This window comes from Eubalaena glacialis, chromosome 4 (genome assembly GCF_028564815.1).
Source record: "Eubalaena glacialis isolate mEubGla1 chromosome 4, mEubGla1.1.hap2.+ XY, whole genome shotgun sequence".
NCBI lineage: Eukaryota > Metazoa > Chordata > Mammalia > Artiodactyla > Balaenidae > Eubalaena > Eubalaena glacialis.
In genome coordinates, this window is record NC_083719.1 from 186,088,603 (window position 1) to 186,106,585 (window position 17,983).

The 17,983-nt window shown below is 59.5% G+C and overlaps 1 protein-coding gene across 3 annotated transcripts; it reads right to left on the reverse strand.

The window, feature by feature from the left end:
- Positions 1 to 1,583: 1,583 nt before the first annotated feature.
- Positions 1,584 to 17,113, reverse strand: SGTA (small glutamine rich tetratricopeptide repeat co-chaperone alpha). Of its 3 annotated transcripts, none has more exons than XM_061190910.1 (12): positions 17,008 to 17,113; positions 9,311 to 9,449; positions 8,514 to 8,620; positions 8,242 to 8,326; positions 7,089 to 7,188; positions 6,626 to 6,730; positions 5,757 to 5,895; positions 5,002 to 5,064; positions 3,797 to 3,834; positions 3,174 to 3,263; positions 2,868 to 2,989; positions 1,584 to 2,756 (listed from the first exon to the last, which is right to left on the reverse strand). In XM_061190910.1, the coding sequence occupies exons 2-11, from the start codon at positions 9,408 to 9,410 to the stop codon at positions 2,875 to 2,877; spliced, it is 942 nt and encodes a 313-aa protein (XP_061046893.1). In that variant the 5' UTR covers positions 9,411 to 9,449; positions 17,008 to 17,113; the 3' UTR covers positions 1,584 to 2,756; positions 2,868 to 2,874. The 3 variants fall into 3 exon arrangements, with proteins under 3 accessions (XP_061046893.1, XP_061046895.1, XP_061046894.1); XM_061190912.1 differs by lacking the exon at positions 17,008 to 17,113 and adding an exon at positions 15,369 to 15,427; XM_061190911.1 differs by lacking the exon at positions 17,008 to 17,113 and adding an exon at positions 9,609 to 9,844.
- Between the last annotated feature and the right edge of the window lie 870 nt (positions 17,114 to 17,983).

Sequence of the window (17,983 nt, forward strand, 5' to 3'; positions counted from 1 at the left end):
GTGGGTTCAGGATAAAAACCCCTCCTCTGAAGAATGGGAGAAGAGGTGCTACACACCTGACACACAGCAGGGGCTTGATGACTGGTGACTCGTGTGAGGGAGACGTGGCTTGTCAATGTCCTCCCCGCCAGATGCAACATTATATAAACACTTAACTTTTATGGGTACTTTTTTTTCCTAAAGCTCCATCAATGATTAAAATGTTGCGTCAGGATTAAGAACCAGTTCCTATGTTATTAGGTCATGAAAAGGAATGAAGTTTTGATACATGACGCAATGTGGATGGACCTTGAGAACATCATGCTCAGTGAGAGAAGCCAGACACAGAAGGACACACAGGGTGTGATTCCATTGGTGGGAAACGTCCAGAACAGGCAGATCCACAGACACAGAGAGTGGGTTCCTGGTTGTCAGGGGCTGGGGAAGGGGATGGGGTGACTGCTGATGGGGACGGGGCTTCTTTTGGGGGTTTAGACAGTGGTGATGGTGGCAGAACATGGTGAATGTACTAAAAACTACTGAATTGTACAATTTTATCTATTTAATATTTATGTATTTGGCTGCACCGGGTCTTAGTTGTAGCACGTGGGATCTTCATTGCCACGTGCAGGATCTTTTAGTTGTGGCATGCAAACTCTTAGTTGCCACACGTGGGATCTAGTTCCCCAACCAGGGATCGAACCCGGGTCCCCTGCACTAGGAGCGTGGAGTCTTAACCAATGGACCACCAGGGAAGTCCCTGTACGTTTTTAAATGGCACATGTTATGTCATGTGAATTATATCTCAATTTTTTTAAAAGGAACCATTTCCCCAGACAGGTAGCTGGAGCCACGTAAATGCCAGTTTACTGCATTAACTTCTGTGGAAACGCAGATCGGGAACTCGGGGCGGCCGGGACCCCGCCTTCCTTGCCGGCTCCGCTGGTGTCCAGGCTGCCCGGTCGCACTGGGTAGCTGTAGCAGCAGGAAGGCTGGACGGCAGGGAGCTTCCACACCCCGCCAGCGGCACCCACCAGGGACGGACCCCTCCTCCTCCTTGAACTTCCTTCATTCCCTATTGGCCACCGTCCAAGAGGCAGGGAACACGGGGAAGTCATCTCTGCAGGACAAGGCAGCTCAAGGTCACCGGAGGCTGGAAGTACAATCCCCCAGAAGCCACAGAGGCCACGGCTGAAGGAGGTGAGTGTGGCCCAAAGGTGTTTCCACAGCCCAGTGGCCAGTGGGGATCCGGGTGCAGGTCCTCATGCCCCCCCTTTGCCTACACCGTCTGTGGCGGCCTCTAGACGCTGGGAAAGGCAGGGGGCACTTCTCCCCTTGAGCCCTGGCAGGGAGGCAGACCCGCCCACACCTGGATTTAGCCTCGGGGGACGGGGGCCATGTCCGACTTCTGACCTCCAGGACTGAGATGATCTGTGTGGTTAAAAGCCACTGAATCTGTGGGACTTCCTCAGCAGCGACAGGAGATGCACACACAACCCGGTTCAGTGGTTCCAAGGTGACCCACACAGGGTCCAGGCTGGGGGTTCCTGGAAGCTAGGGGCAGGGAGGGGCGGTGGCGCTGAGAGGTCAACACAGACACGGGCAGAGGTCATGATGTTTATTTATTCCCCACACGTTACGTTATGCTCGTCACCATGGCTAGCACGCAAGAGTTAGGACACAGCTCGCCGGACGTGTGCCAGACGGCGGGTGGCCGGCGGCCGTCTCCCTACTAGTTACCTACACACACGGTGCTGGGTCACCTCGCACATGGCCCGACACCACCAGGGAGCCTCCAACGATCCAGCTGCCAACGCTGCTGTCGGAGCGGCGGTGCCGGCCGACCCCTCCTCCCCACGCTGCCCCGTCCTCGCCTGGGGCCGCCGGGCATCCACGGTGGCTGCTGGCAATCTCAGGCCAAGGCGGGCGGCACCAGGACCCCCTGCAGCCCCTACTCCCAAAGGGAGGAGGGCCCGCTGAGGACGCAGAGGCGCCGGCCAGCGGGACCACCTGTGGGCGGAAGGGCAGTGGCTGGGACACATGGCCAGGCCGGGATGGGCTCGGGGGCCAGGCTGAAGGTGGTGAGAGGGCCCCTCACGGTCTATCGGTCGTGAGTACTGGGAAGAGAGCATTGGGGTCAGACCCGCGTCCATCCAAATGCTCAACTAGAAGGAAAGTCCCAGAAATGGGTCCTGCACACCCAGGACGTCCGCTCCGGCCCGCCCCCAGGCCCGCGGCAACAGAACCGGCTCCTGGGAACCTGCAGCGGGAGTTGCTCATGCGAGAACCCGGGTCCGAGGGCCGGGCTGGCTGGTAGGGAGCCCTTCCGAGCAGGGACGGCTGGAGTGGCCACGGTCAACGCAGAGAGCAGCTTCTCGTGGGCTGCGAGGCCCCTGAAGACAGGCCGAGGGGGCGGGACCGCAGAAGGGGCTTCGGGCCACGGCTTCCCCGTGGGCCGCTTCTCGAGAGCGGCGAAAGGACCCCCCCCCACATTATTCTAGAAAATACTTTAGAGACTGGGTTTTTGGGGGGCTGGGAGTGAGATTGGTGCTGGTCTGTGCTCACAGCTTGCTGGCTCTGTTTCGAGAAGGGTCTGGGGGCCGTGAGAGAGTACAAAAAGGGAGGGAAGGGCAGAGGCAAAAAAATAAACATAATAAAAATCCGTCTTAACATGCAGGTCCAATTCCTTTTCCTCTCATGGGCGGTCCAATGGGAAGAGACGGAAAAGGGAGAGAAGGCTTCCGGTCAGCCGGGAAGGACCTGATGGCGCTGGGGGGCTGGAGAGAGAAACAGCCCAACTGAGCGGGACTGGGAGGGGTGGGGCATCCGGGCGGGAACCCCCGGCAGGGGGACTGAGGACCGGCGACGCGGCCCGGCCCTGGGCTCACCGGGCGGTCATTCCTGCGGGCCGTCGCCGCTGGCACTGGGGGTCCGGCTCCGGAGCTGACTGCGCAGCTGCTCTATCAACTCTGGGTTCTGTTGCTGCATCTGCTGGGCGAACTGCTGGCCCCTGCGGGGAGGGGACGTGCGCCCAGGCTCAGCCTGGCCCGGGGCGCCCGCCCCACGTGCCCCTCGAGGGCAGGGGGACCGCCCCCTGGAGGACGCAGGCCCTCCAGAGCAGGCCTCTCTTCCTGGGGTGGGGGGGACACACACGCCCCGCCTGCCCAGGAGCCCCGCCTGGCAGGTCCACTCACGCCTGGATGAGGCTGGCCAGGTCGTTCTGCGAGGGGTTGGTGCCGGGAGTCCCCAGGGGGTTGTGGCCGCCCGAAATCATGCCGGACATGCTGCAAAGAGAGCCCTTGACTCGCAGACGGCTCAGCCCTCCTCCCTCTGAGCCCCGCCTGGCCCTTCCCCTCTGCCGGCAACGGACATCTCCTGGGGCCCAAACCTGCCCTCAGCCCACCCTTCTGACTGCGGCCTGTCAATTCCATCAGCTTTCCCAGCAACACCCTTTTTTGGCTTAAAGACAGTGATTCTCAACAGGGCAATGCTGTCCCTCAGGGACACCGGGTGATGCCAGTGACAGAGAAGGCCACACAGTGTCTGAGTCCATTGACGGGAAACGTCCAGAACAGGCAAATCCAGAGACAGAGAGTGGGTTCCTGGTAGTCAGGGGCTGGGGATGGTGCTAATGGGACGGGGTTTCTTTTTCGGGTGATGAATGTCTGGAACTAGACGGTGGCCACAGCTACAGGACGTCGTAAATGTACTTAATGCCACGGAATCATAAACCTTAAGATGGTTAAAACGGTACATTTTATGCATCTTTCACCACGATAATTTTAACAAGACCCAAAGGAGAACGGTAGTCACTTACAGCTGTTGAACTTGGGGATTGTTCATGAGGTTGGATGCCTGAAGAAAAAAACAGACTTCTCAGAAAAAGCAAGCTCCCAAACGCATTTCGTCATTGACAAGGTTTCCCCGTAGGCACCGTGGGGCTCCAGCCCAGCACCCAGAGCGCCAGGCCCGCCTCTTCCCTGGGCCTCACCCCATCCCCACACGCTGTGACCCTGCCCTTTCCCCACTTCGATCTCATCTGGACTCTCATCTTAAGATTCCGGGCACCTCGTCATCCTTCCCCAACCAGGGACACCTGGGAGTCAGTTCCAGCTCTGCTCCGTGGATGAACATCATCCTGGAATCTTTCCTACACTGACACCCCCAGCCACGTTGGGATTATCTCCTCAGGGCTGATTTTAAGACGTGCACACGAGCAGAAGCCAGGGAAGCACCTTCCAGGCTGTGGCTCTTTCCGTAAAGGGCTGGAGAGCGCTACCAGCCGGCCTCGGCCCGTCCACTGCCCTGCATGGCTGCGTGCCCAGGCCACGGTCATGCAAGTGCCGGGCGTGGCTGGGTGCCGACAGCACAGCACGAAGCTGAGGGGGGCTGGGACCGCCGACCCCGACGGACAAGGCCAAAGGAGCGGCCTCTGTCAGGCTGCTCCCCCCGCCGGGAGTCCTCTGGCAGCCTCGTGCCCGCCCTGCCCTGGATGAGAGCGGCAGCCCAGGCTCCGAGACGTGGGAGGCCAGACGCTTCCCGCTCAGGCGGGGACGTTTCTCTGACGGGGGACTCCAGGCTCCTCTCTCCCTGGCGACCTGAGACCCCCACCCTGAGGCCCTTTGAGCCAGCGGTGTGGCCTGAGGACCAGTGAGACCACCCGGGGGCTGACAGGCATGTGGCGGACATGCTGGGTGCCTGTTCCAGGGGACGGCCCTGCACAGAACACGGGCATCTGGACCAGAGGGTGGTCGGCCCTTCCTCCGCGGGGCCCCCGCGCCCTGCGGTGTCTCGTCTGCACCTCCGGGAGCAGGTGCAGCGACTCTGCTGTCACCGTGGCCACACTGCGAGGGGGCCCGGGCTAGGGGGGAAGGGGGGTGGAGATTCCCCAGGTTATTCAGCGGGGAGAGGCGGGTTCAGTTTGTCCGGCTCCACGCCCCACGGCGCCCAGTGTCCATGGTGTCTGCAGTGGGGCAGCCCTGGCCCGGGGCCCGTGGTGACACGGCAGGCGGGGGCCGTTACCATGCTCATGAAGCTCGGGTTGTTCAGCAGGCCCGCGATGTCAAAGCTGCCAACACCTCCCGTCTGCGGCGTGAGAAAAGCCCTGGTCAGTGGTGCCTGGACACAGAACCTCGACACAGAACCTCGACAGCTGGCCCCCCCGGGAACTGAGGGGTAAGGTCCCACCTGGGGCCTGTTGGAATCCTGGGCGTCCCAGCAACCCGGGCGGCCAGGCCCTGCGGCCGGGGGTGCTTCGTAAAAGACACGCACCACAGTGTGGGTGCCCCGGAAGAGCACGGTATATTAACTGTGTCTTTCACTTTGTGATGCGGACTGTGGCGGGACAGCCCCTCCCAGGGGTGGCCAATCCCTAGAAACGGTAAACAACTGGCCCGCGAGTGCACCTTTCACGCGCAAACCAGCCTCTACGGGGCTCGGGGCCGCTGTCCCCCTGCCCTGGTCACCCCGGGCAGCCCCCCTGCCCCGGGGGCCATTCAAACTAGCCGATCCGGCGCCTGCTCACCCTGCCTGCCAGCTCCTTCCCACGGCCCACACGGCCCCCAGCCCTCTGCCTCCTGACGAGATGGGGCTTCCCCGTGTGACTCACGCCCTCCCGTTTCCGGGGCCTCTGCGAGGATAAGCCTCTTCCTGCACGACAGGACCCGGTTAAACAGATGCCGGACCCCCGGCACCGGAGACGTTCCTCCCACACGGGTCAGGCCCAGCCCTCGACCCCGAGCCGCCCTGCCCCCGCGGCCGGTCCCCGGGGGACTCACGGGACTGGGTGCCTCTCTCAGCCTCAGCTCCGCCACCTTGAGGTTGGACTTGTAGGTCTCGTTGTCGGGGTCCAGCTCCAGGGCCTTCCTGTAGTAGGCCACGGCCTCCGTGTGCTTGTTCAGGCTGGACAGAGCCAGGCTGCAGGAGGGACAGTGGGTGTGGAGGGCCTGGGAGGCCGCCCGCCTGCCCGCCCCGCCCCGTACTGCTGGGGTCGCCATCCCTCGTCCATCCCACATCCGTCGGGGGGGGGGGGGGGGGCTGGGAGGAGGCGGGGCAGGCGTGGTCAGAGCTCCTCCCTGCTCAGGCCGAGCTGAATCACAGGTGTGTCCTTGGACCACACTGGAGTTTATGCTAACAAGGAGGCCTGTTTATGCTAACGAGGTGGGCTTCCAGGAAGCCTCCGGATGCGCTGCTGGCCACAAAGACCAAACTCACCCCCAACTCCCGGGGAGGGAGGCGTTAGAGACGGGCTATAAAACCCACCCCCACTGGTGACCGCCCCGTGTGCTGGGTGGGGGCGCGCCCCGAACCCCACGGGACGGAAGCTCTGCCTCGGGACCCTCCCCGACCTCGCCCTTGGCGCCCCTCCATCTGCTACTCATCTGCACCCCTTACGATAAGCCAGAGAAGGTTAAGTGAAACGTTCTCCTGAGTCCTGCGAGCCTTCGAGGGAATCGCTGAACCCAAGGAGAGGGTCGTGGGCACCCCGACTTACAGCTGGTCGGTCAGAAGCTCAGGTGATGGCCTGGACTCGGGATTGGTGTGTGGGGTGGGGCAGCCCAGTGGGCTGGGTGGGGCCTTAACGTGCGGGGCCCGCGCTGACCCCAGGCAGACAGTGTCTACGGGGCGGTGGGCGAGCGGCACTCACCCCATCCTGCCGTAGGCCTTGCTGTAGGACGGGTCTATGCAGATGGCCCTCTCGCAATCCTGCACCGCCCCCGCGTAGTTCCCCAGTTTGCTGTGGGCCGCAGCTCTGGGGGAAGGCAAACCAGGGCAGTCGGGGAGCTGATTCCAGCTTCCCCGTCTGTCAGGTGGGGCAGAGGCAGCGTTGCCAAGGATGGGAGGCCCGGTGGGGCTGGACGCCTGGGCTGGCACCGGAGGATACGGCAATCTGGGTGTCGCCCTGTTCACCACGGAAACCGAGGCTGAGGGGGCAGACGAGTGCGGCCGCTAACACCACTGACACTGGGCCACACCTGGCTGGCCACCCGGCATGGGCTCATTATTTGGGACAGCGGCTGAGCCATCACTAACCCACAGATTGACCGCCCCTCCCGTTCCCCTGGGGACCCTGCTCAGCCTGCCCAGGCCCCCCCCGGCCCCCACCATACCTGTTACAGAAGTAGACGGCGTTGGCGGGGTTCAGCTCGATGGCTTTCCCATAGAAGTGCACGGCAGCCTCAAAGTTTTCTACTTTCATCTGTTCGTTCCCTGAAGAGAAAGGGAAGGAAACGTACCCTCGGCTGTTCCCCTCGGACCCCGAAGTTCTGAGACGGCGTTCTCGGCTCGCCCGGCTTCCGTGTGACAGTTCGAGACTTTGGGGGCCCAGGATGCAATGCTTAGACACAGGCTAGGGTGGTGGCGTGAGGCGGAGGGTGGGTCTGCGTCCAGCGCAGGGCCTGGCCTGAGCCAGCCCTCGGTGCAGCAGCTGTCACTGTCCTGGTTGTGGTATTTGGGAACCTAAGCCTCAGGTACCATCACTTTTGCTCGTTCCTTCAGAAACAGCCCAGTTTTAATGAGATGGAATTCACATACCGTGAAACTCATCCTTTAAAAGTGTGTAACTCAGCGGTTTTTAGTATATTCAAAGTGGTCCAACCATTAGCACTAATTCCAGAACATTCCATTAGCCAAAATAAGCACCATCCCCATTAGCTGTCACCCCCCCCCCCAGCCCCTCACAACCACACATCCACTCTCTGTGTCTGTGGATCTGCCTGTTCTGGACGTTTCCCATCAATGGAATCAGACACTGTGTGTCCTTCTGTGTCTGGCTTCTGTCCTTGAGAATCCTGTTCTCAAGGTCCATCCACGTTGTAGCGAGTGTCAGGGCTTCTCTCCTTTGCATGGCTGAGTGACGTTCCCGTGTGTGGAGAGACATATGTGTGTGTCCGCTCGTCAGCTGATGGGCACCTGGGCGGTTTCCACTCCTTGGCTGTTGTGCAGCATGCCGCTATGAACATGCATGCACAAGCATCTTTGTGGATGTGCGTTTGCATCCCTCCTGGGCACACCCTGGGGTGGAACTGCTGGGTCACATGGTCACTCTATCTAACCACTTGGGAAGCTGTCGGACCGCCCTCCGCAGCGGCCTCACCCTTTAATTCCTCCTGGTCAAGGGTCTGATTTCTCTGCATCTTTGCATCCGTGTAAAAGCCCCCCGGCCCCGTCTGCAAAGGCTGGTTTGCCATCCGCTCCACAGCCCGGGACCAGCCGGCCTCTGCCCGCTGCACCCAGAGGCCAGCTGTGCGGGGCATTCCTTACCTTCGGTTTTGAGGCGTTCTGCCTCGGCCGAGTCCTCCTCCGAAGGTGGGGTTCGCTGGGGGCTCCTCAGATCAGGTGGTATCTCCTGGCCCCAAAGCCAGGATGAGCTCTTTGAGGGGCAGCGGGAAACCGCCGACCTCCCCCCCCAAGCCCAGCACCCTACCCCCTACCCCACCCAGCCAGGGGACGCCCGAGGACAGCTGAGCCCTGGGGGGGTAACTCAGGCCCTCGAACTGAGACAGAACCACAGCCCCGCAGTGCCCGAGGCTCACCCTGCCCGCCGCAGCTGCTCCAAATATTTCGGGAAGAGTCTGGGGGAGCGCAAGGTCGCTATCCTCCACCGTCACCCCGAAAGCGGTCTCCAGGCATTGGATGGCAACTGCCAGGGGGACAAAGGTGTGCTCTGCTGAACCCAACCCCGAGCTGACGATTCTGGGGGGCAGCGCTCACGCTTCCTTTCTTGGGCGTGCTCGCTAAGGCCTTGGATGCGCCAGGCGCTGCGTGCGCCCTGCAGGGCCCTATGGGTGCTGGTTCTGATTCCTCGGGCAGCGCAGGATGGACCTGCCCCTCGAGCCCTGAGGCCGGGAGGAGGGAGGAAGCCGCCATCCCTGCCCCATGGGGCTCAGGTGGTGACGCCAGGCCTCTCTGTGGGGTCACAATGCTGGGGCTGCCCGGGTGGGGGGCCTCGGGGGTTCGGCGCGGCCCGGTGGGCACGGAACAGCCACCTCCTGCCAGGCAGGCTAGCAGCCGGGTCTGGGCTGGGCTCCCCACCCCTGGCCTCTCTCCTCTCTCCCTCCTTTGACTGGTAGGGACACACGCACAACGGGGGGGATGGAGAACCTTCGGGAGCTGCACCCCTCCAGAAGAGAACACCTGCGGGAGGCCCAGCCTAAAGTGAGGGAGGCGGGGGACGGCCCTGCACCCGCCTGGGGCTCAGCATCCCTACCTGTGAAACGAAGACAGGGACCAGCCTATCACTCCCACCCCATGGAGCTTCTAGGCGCTGATGCAGGTGGAGGGTTGGGCAGGGGACCCGAGGCCCTGGGGGGAGGGCATGGCCCGCACGTACCTTCCAAGCTCTCCTGGGCGTCAGAGGAGAGCTCCCCATGCCGGAGCTGGTCATGCAGGAACCGGATGATGGCGTAGGCCAGACGCTTCTTGTTATCCATCTTGAGATGGGAGGAGACGAGGCCTGGGGGTTTCAGGATCTGCGGACAGAGGTCCAGGGTGTGGGGACAGGACGGCAGGCACAGCCGAGCCTGTCCCCCTCTGCCCTGCACCTCCACGCAGCCTGCACCTCCTGCTCCAGGCCCTCCGGGCGCCCCCTCACGCCCCCGCCCTGCCCTGCAGGAGCCACTTTAACTCACTGGCTAATTGTGACTGCCTGACAACAGTGAGGCAGAAATGTTAACTCTCCGCATTTCACAGAGGAGACACTGAGGCTGTAGGTCCAGAGCCCCTTGCCGTCCTGCCTGACTCTAACCCCAGGGTGATGCGGTCCTGGGCCCGGTGGTCATCACTCCTCAGCGGCTGGACGGGGGGCGTAGGGCTCCCCAGGGACACAGAGGGCAGGCTGCAGCCCCACCTGCTGCTCCTCCACGCTCTGGATAAAAAAACGGTCCAACAGCTTCCGAGCCCCCCGAGCCCCGAACACCCGGGGGACATGCACCGCCCACGAGGGTCAGACAGGACCACTGGGTGGGCCTGAGCAGACCGAAGCCCTAGAGGGCACTGACACCCCCTCCCAGGCCGCCTCAGGGCCTCCTCTGGGTTCCTCTACAACCTGCTGTATTCCTAGGCCAGGTGTGACTCTCCCAAGGGGACACTGGTGACAGCTGTGGTCGTCACAACTTGGGGGACGGCCCCCTACAGTGCTGAGGCGAGAACCCTGGAGAAGGAGCATGGGAAGGGCCTGTTCCCTGTGGGCCTTGACGCGCCAGGCACTTCACACACAGCTCGCCCCCTGCACAGGCCCACCTCCCACGCAGAGAGGAAACAGGCTCAGAGGGGGCAACCCACGCTTGCCCGAGGCCGTGCAGGGCTCACCCGGGAGGGTGGGATCCATGGTGTGAAACATCTTGGTCCCCCAAACATGCCCCCGCGGGGTGAACAGCCTGTGTGGCTTGGAAATCGAGGGGCGGCCTCCTGGCCGAGTTATCATTAACCCATCACTGGCCAGTGGCGGGTAAATCAAACTGGGCAGAGCAAGTCATAACCCCCAGGCTTCGCACACTGGCTGAGAGCAGGCCGGGCGCTGCCAGCCCAGAGCCACCGGGCGAGTGCTGTCAAGACACGCGATGCTGGCCACGCTCAGAGCTGTTTCTTGTTCACAGAAAACTACATCCATCGACAACTTAAAAAAGGGAGAGAAGTCAGACACAGAAGGCCACACAGTGTGTGATTCCACTGATGGGAAATGTCCAGAACAGGCCAATCCACAGACACAGAGAGTGGGTTCGTGGTTGCCAGGGGCTGAGGAAGGGGTGGGGCTTCTTTTGGGAATGTTCTGGAATTAGTGGTGATGGTTGCACAGCACTGTGAATATACTAAAATCTACTAAATTTTACGGTATGTGAATTATATCTCAAATTTTAAAAAGGGAAGAACTTAAAGCAGCTATTTTGTACAGCTGGACAGGGCATTCTGGCCACCCCCGGAAAGCTCTACGGGGATGGTAATGAGCTTTCCTCCCCCATTTCTGGATACAATGAGCCTTTACCAAGCAAGTGCCTTTGGCCCAAGAGCGTCCCAGGAACTGCGAGGTCTGGGATCAGGACGCGCTAGAGCCCAGAGGACAGACGGCCAGCCCCAGATCCACAGGATCTCAGGGGCAACACAGAGGGGCCCAGGGAGACCAACCAGCACAACCCGCTCGTTTTGAAGACAGTGAAACCCCCAAAGGTGAGTCATCTTCCCCAGCTGAACCAGTGAGCCGCTGCCCAAAACGTCAACAATGTTCTGGTTTCACAGATATTTGACAAACGGCAGCATCATTCACCACAGCCGAAAGGCGGACAGAACCCAATGTCCATGCATGGATGATGGATCAACAAATGTGAGCCATCCACATGGCGGAATATTATTCAGCCTTAAAAAGGAAGGAAGTTCTGACACCTGCTACAACCTGGATGAACCTTAAGGATGTGATTGCTCAGTGAGATAAACCAGACACAGGACAAACACTGTCTGATTCAATTCACATGAGGTCCCTAGAGGACTCAAATCCATAGAGACAGGAAGTAAATCGTGGGGGCCAGGGGCTGGGGGAGGGGATGGGGAGTGTTTAATGGGGACAGAGTTTCAGTTTGGGAAGATGAGAAAGTTCTGGAGATGATGGTGGGGATGGTTGTACGACAACGTGAATGTGTCTAATGTCACTGAGCTGTGTGCTTAAAGATGGTTAAGTTGGTAAACTTTACGGTATATCTATTTTACTGTAATTAGAAGAAAATCTGTTTTCAAAGCCCAAAGTGGTCCTCTTAGGATGTGAACCTCTGAGACCCCAGGACCCTGATCCTTTTGTACATTCTGTTCTAAATCAGGGGTCAAGGGCCACACCTGGCAGCCGCCTGTTTAGCTGAGGATGTCTTTTGCATCCCTACGTTATAGAAGTGTCTGCATAGCATGCTTGGTTTTCCTCAAGGGCCCCAAAGCCCACAGAATTTACCACCTGGGCCTTCATGTTTGCCAACCCCTCCCAGCCGACTTCTCGATCACTGAACGGGATGGAGGGGTGCCAGGGTCTCCCAGAGGGGGTCACAGATTGACAGGTCACATGGTAAGGTCACAGGCTGGGCAGCTGGGGCTCCCCCAAAGTGTTCCAGGCAGCACTTAGGGGCACGATCCCCCTGCCAGACCCACGGGAGCTGGTACTGGGTGACTGAGCTTCACACTGGGCTCGAGGGTGTGTGCGTGGGGGGATCTGTTTTCCCCACAGGGAACTAACGCAGGCCCTGTGGTAGCAAGCGTTCGCTTAAGAGTAGGATAAAGAGGCAATCTGATCTTTACGTGACTGAGCTGTAAGGACGGAGGGGGTGACTCTGAGGGGACCGTCAGGGTGCAGAGAACTGAGACACGAAGTCACGCCCGTTCCTGGCACACCTTCAGTTCTTCCAAGGGCCCTGGCCCTTTGTACCTCAGGGCCTTTGTACATGCTGCTACCAGCCCTCCCACCCCGACTAAACGGCTCATTTGAGGCAACCGCTACCTGGTTTCCTGGTTCCTGGCTTCTCCTGGTCTACTGACATGACCTCCTCCCGAGGGTCGGCCCCCCAAGTTGACACAGTGAGCACCGAGACCAGGGCTCCCGGAGGCGCCCTGGGGGTAACAACGGGCTCTGCAGTCTTAGCACCTGAGGTCCAGCCGTCTCCACCCGAGGCCAGCTCCACGTCGCCTCCCCACCCCTGAGCCGGGATGCTCGTGTCACGTCTGAAGGAGCCCCCGCGATGCCCTCTCTTTCCTCTTCTATAAAACGGGGTAACGGAGGCTGTTGTGAGAATCCAGCGCCCCATGCGGGGCTTCTCCCCCAGGCGCTATCCGCATGGTGCGGGGGACATCACTCCTTTTGTGGGGAGTGTGCACTGTAGGGTATTTAACAGCATCCCTGGCATCGTCCAGCAGTGTCCCCTGGGGGCAGAATCACTCGGGCGAGACCCGCGGGGTTAGGGATTCCACTGACCCCCGGAGACTACGTCCCATGACTATCTGACCTCTGAGGTCCCGGGATGCTATACACATTTAAATCCACACCTGAGTGGGAGGGAGGGGAGGTGACTCACACACGCTGGGGGTCACCCTGGTTTACACTGTCTGATCATCAGGGGTTTATTCTGGTGTCCAGTGTGAACAGGGATCAGACTCGATTTTTTCCCAAATAATGAATGCAGGGCCCCTCCCCCTCAGCACAGCTGACATGGGAGCTGGGTCACTCTCTGTGGGGGACGTCCTGGGCACCATGGGGTGTGGAGCAGCCTCCCTGGCCCCCACCCCCTCGATGCCAGGAGCCCCCCTCCCCCACAGTGGTAACAATCACAGAAGTCTCCAGACGTCACCAAACCACCACCAGCTGAAAATCACTGATAAACACTAAGTGGGAAAAATAAAAGTCAGCACGGGTCAGAGTTTCTGGCCAAACGACTTGGCTGCAAACTTTCAGCAAATCCTGTGTTTGCAGAGTATTTGGGGTTTCCGGACTGCAGAAAAGCGGATGTGGGTCTGCAGCGGGGACCCAGCACATGTTGGACACAGGCGGGCCGTGAGGACTGCCGCTCTCCTGCCTCTTGGGCGCGGAACAGCTGTCGGCCCTTCCTCGCCTTCCCGCTCCCTGCAAAGCCGGCCCAGGAACGCCAGGACGCTCTTTTCCTTGACTGCCCCTGGGCACTGGGGTCTCAGGAACAATCCTGACTTGTTGGGCTTTGGCTGCCGGACAGAATTCTCAGGGCAGGCCGCTCTCTCTGCGAACAGCGAGGGCTTTGTGAGGCTCCAAAGGCACCCGGGGCGCTGGCTGCAGGTGCGGGGTGCAGGCGAGAGCCTGGCCAGGGGACAGACGCTGGCCCCGGGGTGCGGCTGCAGTGGGGGTCCCGGTGCCAGTTCCTCCCTGTGCCTTCACAACCCCCGCCGGCTCTCCGTCCACCTTTCCATTTTATCATTAAAAACACCCCAGCCTCGGGACTTCCCTGGCAGTCCAGTGGTTAGGACTCCGAGCTTCCAGTGCAAGGGGCATGGGTTTGATCCGCGGTCCGGGAACTAAGATCCCACATGCTGGGACTTCCCTGGTGGTGCAGTGGTTAAGAATCCGCCTGCCAATGCAGGGGACACGGGTTCGAGCCCTGGGCCGAGAAGATCCCACATGCCACGGAGCAACTAAGCCCGTGCGCCGCATCTACTGAGCCTGCGCTCTGGAGCCCACGAGCCACAACTACTGAGCCCACGTGCCACAACTACTGAAGCCCGTGCGCCTAGAGCCCGTGCTCCTCAACAAGAGAAGCCACCGCAATGAGAAGCCCGCGCACCGCAACGAAGAGTAGCCCCCGCTCGCCGCAACTAGAGAAAGCCTGCGCGCAGCAACGAAGACCCAACGCAGCCAAAAATAAATAAATAAAATAAAATAAATTTATAATAAAAAAAAAAGATCCCACGTGCTGTGCAGCTTGGCCAAAAAAACCCCCAAAACACCCCAGCCTCTACTCCTTTTATTTCCCTGCTCAGAACTGATCATTCGAAGAGGCAAAAGGGTACACTCAGGAAAATGAGTGACCCAGCCCCGGACCCCAGGAAGGAGAAGCACCCTCTTTCTGAGACTGCCCACCCCTTCTGGGGGTGCCCTGCCCCGTCTCCACCCCGAATCCAGCTCTTCTCACCAACACCAGTGTGTGCAAGCTGGTCCTCTGCCCCTCCCTCCCCTCCCAGGGCACCTAGGGCTCCCAGGAAAGGGCCGTCCCAAGAGCTGGAACTCGGCTCCAGCCCGAGCCCCACATCGCAGCCCTGTTTTCCTCTGAGAGGCTGCCAGGATGTCCTGCACACTAAAAACCCTCCACAGCCCCCCGAAACCTCCTGAGCAGGCACATGTGGCCCCTCACCAAAGCCCCTGTGCTCTGTTCAAACGCCACGCTCACCTTCCCTCCTGCCATCCAGGAACCACTCACTCCCCCTTCAACACCAAGCCAGAAGGTCACCTCCTCAGACAGAGCTGGACACCCTCTTCTTCCAGCAAAGCCCAGTACCTGTCCTGCCTCTGGTCCAGCATCTCCTACAAGGCCTTCCGACTCTTTCCTGGCCTGCCCACCCTGCACCCGACTGTGAGCCACTGGACAGATCACCTTCCCCCGGGGACCCCAGCACTCAGGGGCGTTTGGTCCACATGGACTCAGGGAAACCTTGGATCCTTGCCGTGGTCAGAGCCACATGACCAGGTTCCTTTGGGAGGTCGTTTCTCTTGGGTCTCGGTTTCCTCATCAGCAGAGGGGATGACAAGCCTACCTACCAACCGTCCCCTTTACTCTTTCACCCTCACTGTGCATTGGCCGCCAGGGTCAGCATTGGGTCTTGGCCAAAAAAAAAAAGTAGGAACAAGTAAGACAATAGCTCTCAATCCGGGGCAGAGCTTAACCCCATTTAGAACCACTCACCCTTCCAGGAAGACTGAATTATAAACCCCTGAATGAAATCCTTGGAGTGCCCAGGACTTTCCAGGCCCTGAGCTGAGTACACATAATGGCCTATTTCAGGGGTCAGCAAACATTTTCTGAAAAGGAGAGTCAGAATGAGGACGTTCAGCTTCCCAGGCCATGGATAACATGTATGCAACCAAGTGGGCTGTGTTCCCACAAAACCTCATTCACAAACACAGGCTGCAGGGGGATTTGGCCCCCTGGTTACAGTTTGTTTAATCTAGCTCCCATTGTACAGAACAAAAAACTGAGGCTTAGAGAGATGGGGGCACCCCCCCACCAAGGGCACCCAGCTAAGATGCAAATCAGCAGTTTTGAACCTGGGCGGGCTGATTCCAGAGCCTAAACTCCAAAATACCCTTTCCTCATCCCATAAAAGTGGGCACGCACACAAAACCTTGCACATGATTTCTTGGGGGTTCACACCCTCTGCCCCCTCTGAAGCCCACTGGTGAAGAATCACTAGTCTAGGGTAGGATTTAACTTTGGCACTGTGGACATTTGGGGCCAGATCATTTTCTGTGGGGGCCGTCCTGTGCACTGAGGAGTGTGGAGCAACATCCCTGGTCCCCACCCACTTGATGCCAGGAGTGCCCCTGGTCGTGAAAGCCTCAGATGTCCCCAGACACGGCCCCGTGTCCCCTGACAGGACAAAATCCCTGGTCTAGGGAGAGGAAAAGCAGACAAAAATAACCAGAGAGGCAGAAACAAAAGAAAATGGGAACATCACTCAGCGGGGATGCAGAGTGCACACGCATTTCCTGGCACCTAATAACAAAACTAGCTGTCCTCTAGAAAGCTCTTGACAAGGAGTGGGAACCTGAGTAAAGAATGTTCCACGTGTATTTAACCTCAAAATGCCTGTAAGAGGCATGTACTTCTAGGGCCCCTATTAGTAGAAGAAAAGGGCTGGTGGAGAGTGGAAGCGATCTCCCCGAGCTTACACAGCCAGCGAGAGGTGGACGAGCTGGTCCTCAACCCCAGATTTCTCCCACCTCCAGCACAGTAGGCAGAGGCCCTCCGTGTGAAATCAGACTAACCGCTGCTGATCCCTTTGAGCTCTCACTTCGCGCTGGGGGCCTTGCGACTTTAATCCTCCCGGGAAGCCTCGCACCCCAGGCAGGGGCGGAGACGACGCCCATTTTACAGAAGGGGAAACTGAGGCTCCGAGAAGCCAAGAGGCTGGCCAAGGTCACCCAGGTAGAAAGTGGCGGGGTCGAGACAGGAGCCCCGACTTGAACCACACGAACGGGGGCCCCGATTCAAAAGGACGGGAATTTCCGGGAAGCAGCAGACACCCAGCAAGCGCTCACTCCGTGCGGGGCGCTTTGCCTCCCGCTGTCCACCCGCCGGCCTGCGAACCCGCATTTCCCGGGCCTGGGGTCTGGGGGAGGGAGACCCGGGCCGGCGAGGGCCTGCCCGACGCCGTCCGGCCTCAGTTTCCCCTCCGCACCGCCCACTCATAGTACCCCGCGGATCGCGGCGACCCCGGCCCCACACCGACGTCCTCTTACGGGGCCCAGAGCCCTGGGAGCCCCAAGAGCCCCGAACCGCGGACCTCAGGCCCGCCGGGCTCAGCACCGAGCCCCCCACTCACCTCTCAGGCAGCAGAACCCCGACCCACCGACGGCTGCGCCTGCGTACCGCGGCCTCGCCCGGTCCCGCCCCCCAGCTGCGACGCCTGCGCAGAAGGAGCCAGCACCCGCGGGCTTTCATTCTGCGCAGGCGCACCAATTATCTAGGCTGGCTTTGGGGGGGAAGTGACGCAATTTAGAGGCTGGGACAAGCTGGTCGTTAGGGCAACTGACCTCTGCGACCGAACGGAGGGCGGAAATCAGAACTGACTAGTCCTCTACAGCCGGAATGGAGCGGTGCATGGTGGGACAGTGGGGGACTCTTGTGGGTTGGCGGAGCCGTCATGTGGTGTAGAGTCGGCCACGTGGTGCAGCTGTGTTTGGGTATCTGGCGCCCAGAGTATTACAGGCGTTCTTTGAACATATTTGTTCATATTCACCCACCCATCCACCTACAAGTGCGTTCTTTCATTTATTCAATCCATAAGAGTAAAGTAAGAGATATTTGTTTACAGCAGATGTCTAATAGTCGAAAAATATTTATTGCACACCAACTATAATGGCCAGCAAAATGTTTGCTCTCATTACCTTGTATTGGGGTAGACGGACTATAAACTAGTAAACTAGTACACAAATGAACAAATTTTACTTAATGGCAAGCGCTATGAGGAAAAAGTGGGGTGCTGTGATTGTGATGGGCGGGGGTAAGTTGGCTGGGATGGTTTGGGAAGGCCTCTCTTTCACACGTGGATTTGGAGAACGGAAGGAAAGCACTCCAGGTACAGGAAACAGCGAAAATGAAGAGTAACAGAACTAAACTTGATGTCCTCAAGAGAGAAAAAAACCTAGGGTGGGTAACGAGAAATTCCCTAGTAAATTAGCGTTAAAGTTGCCAGAAGCGTTCTCCTAATACATTTTTATCCTACTTAAAACGCATGCACACTTAACACCCTGGGTTATTTTCATTTCATTTCTTTTGCAGAAATAAAGGAGGTGGGT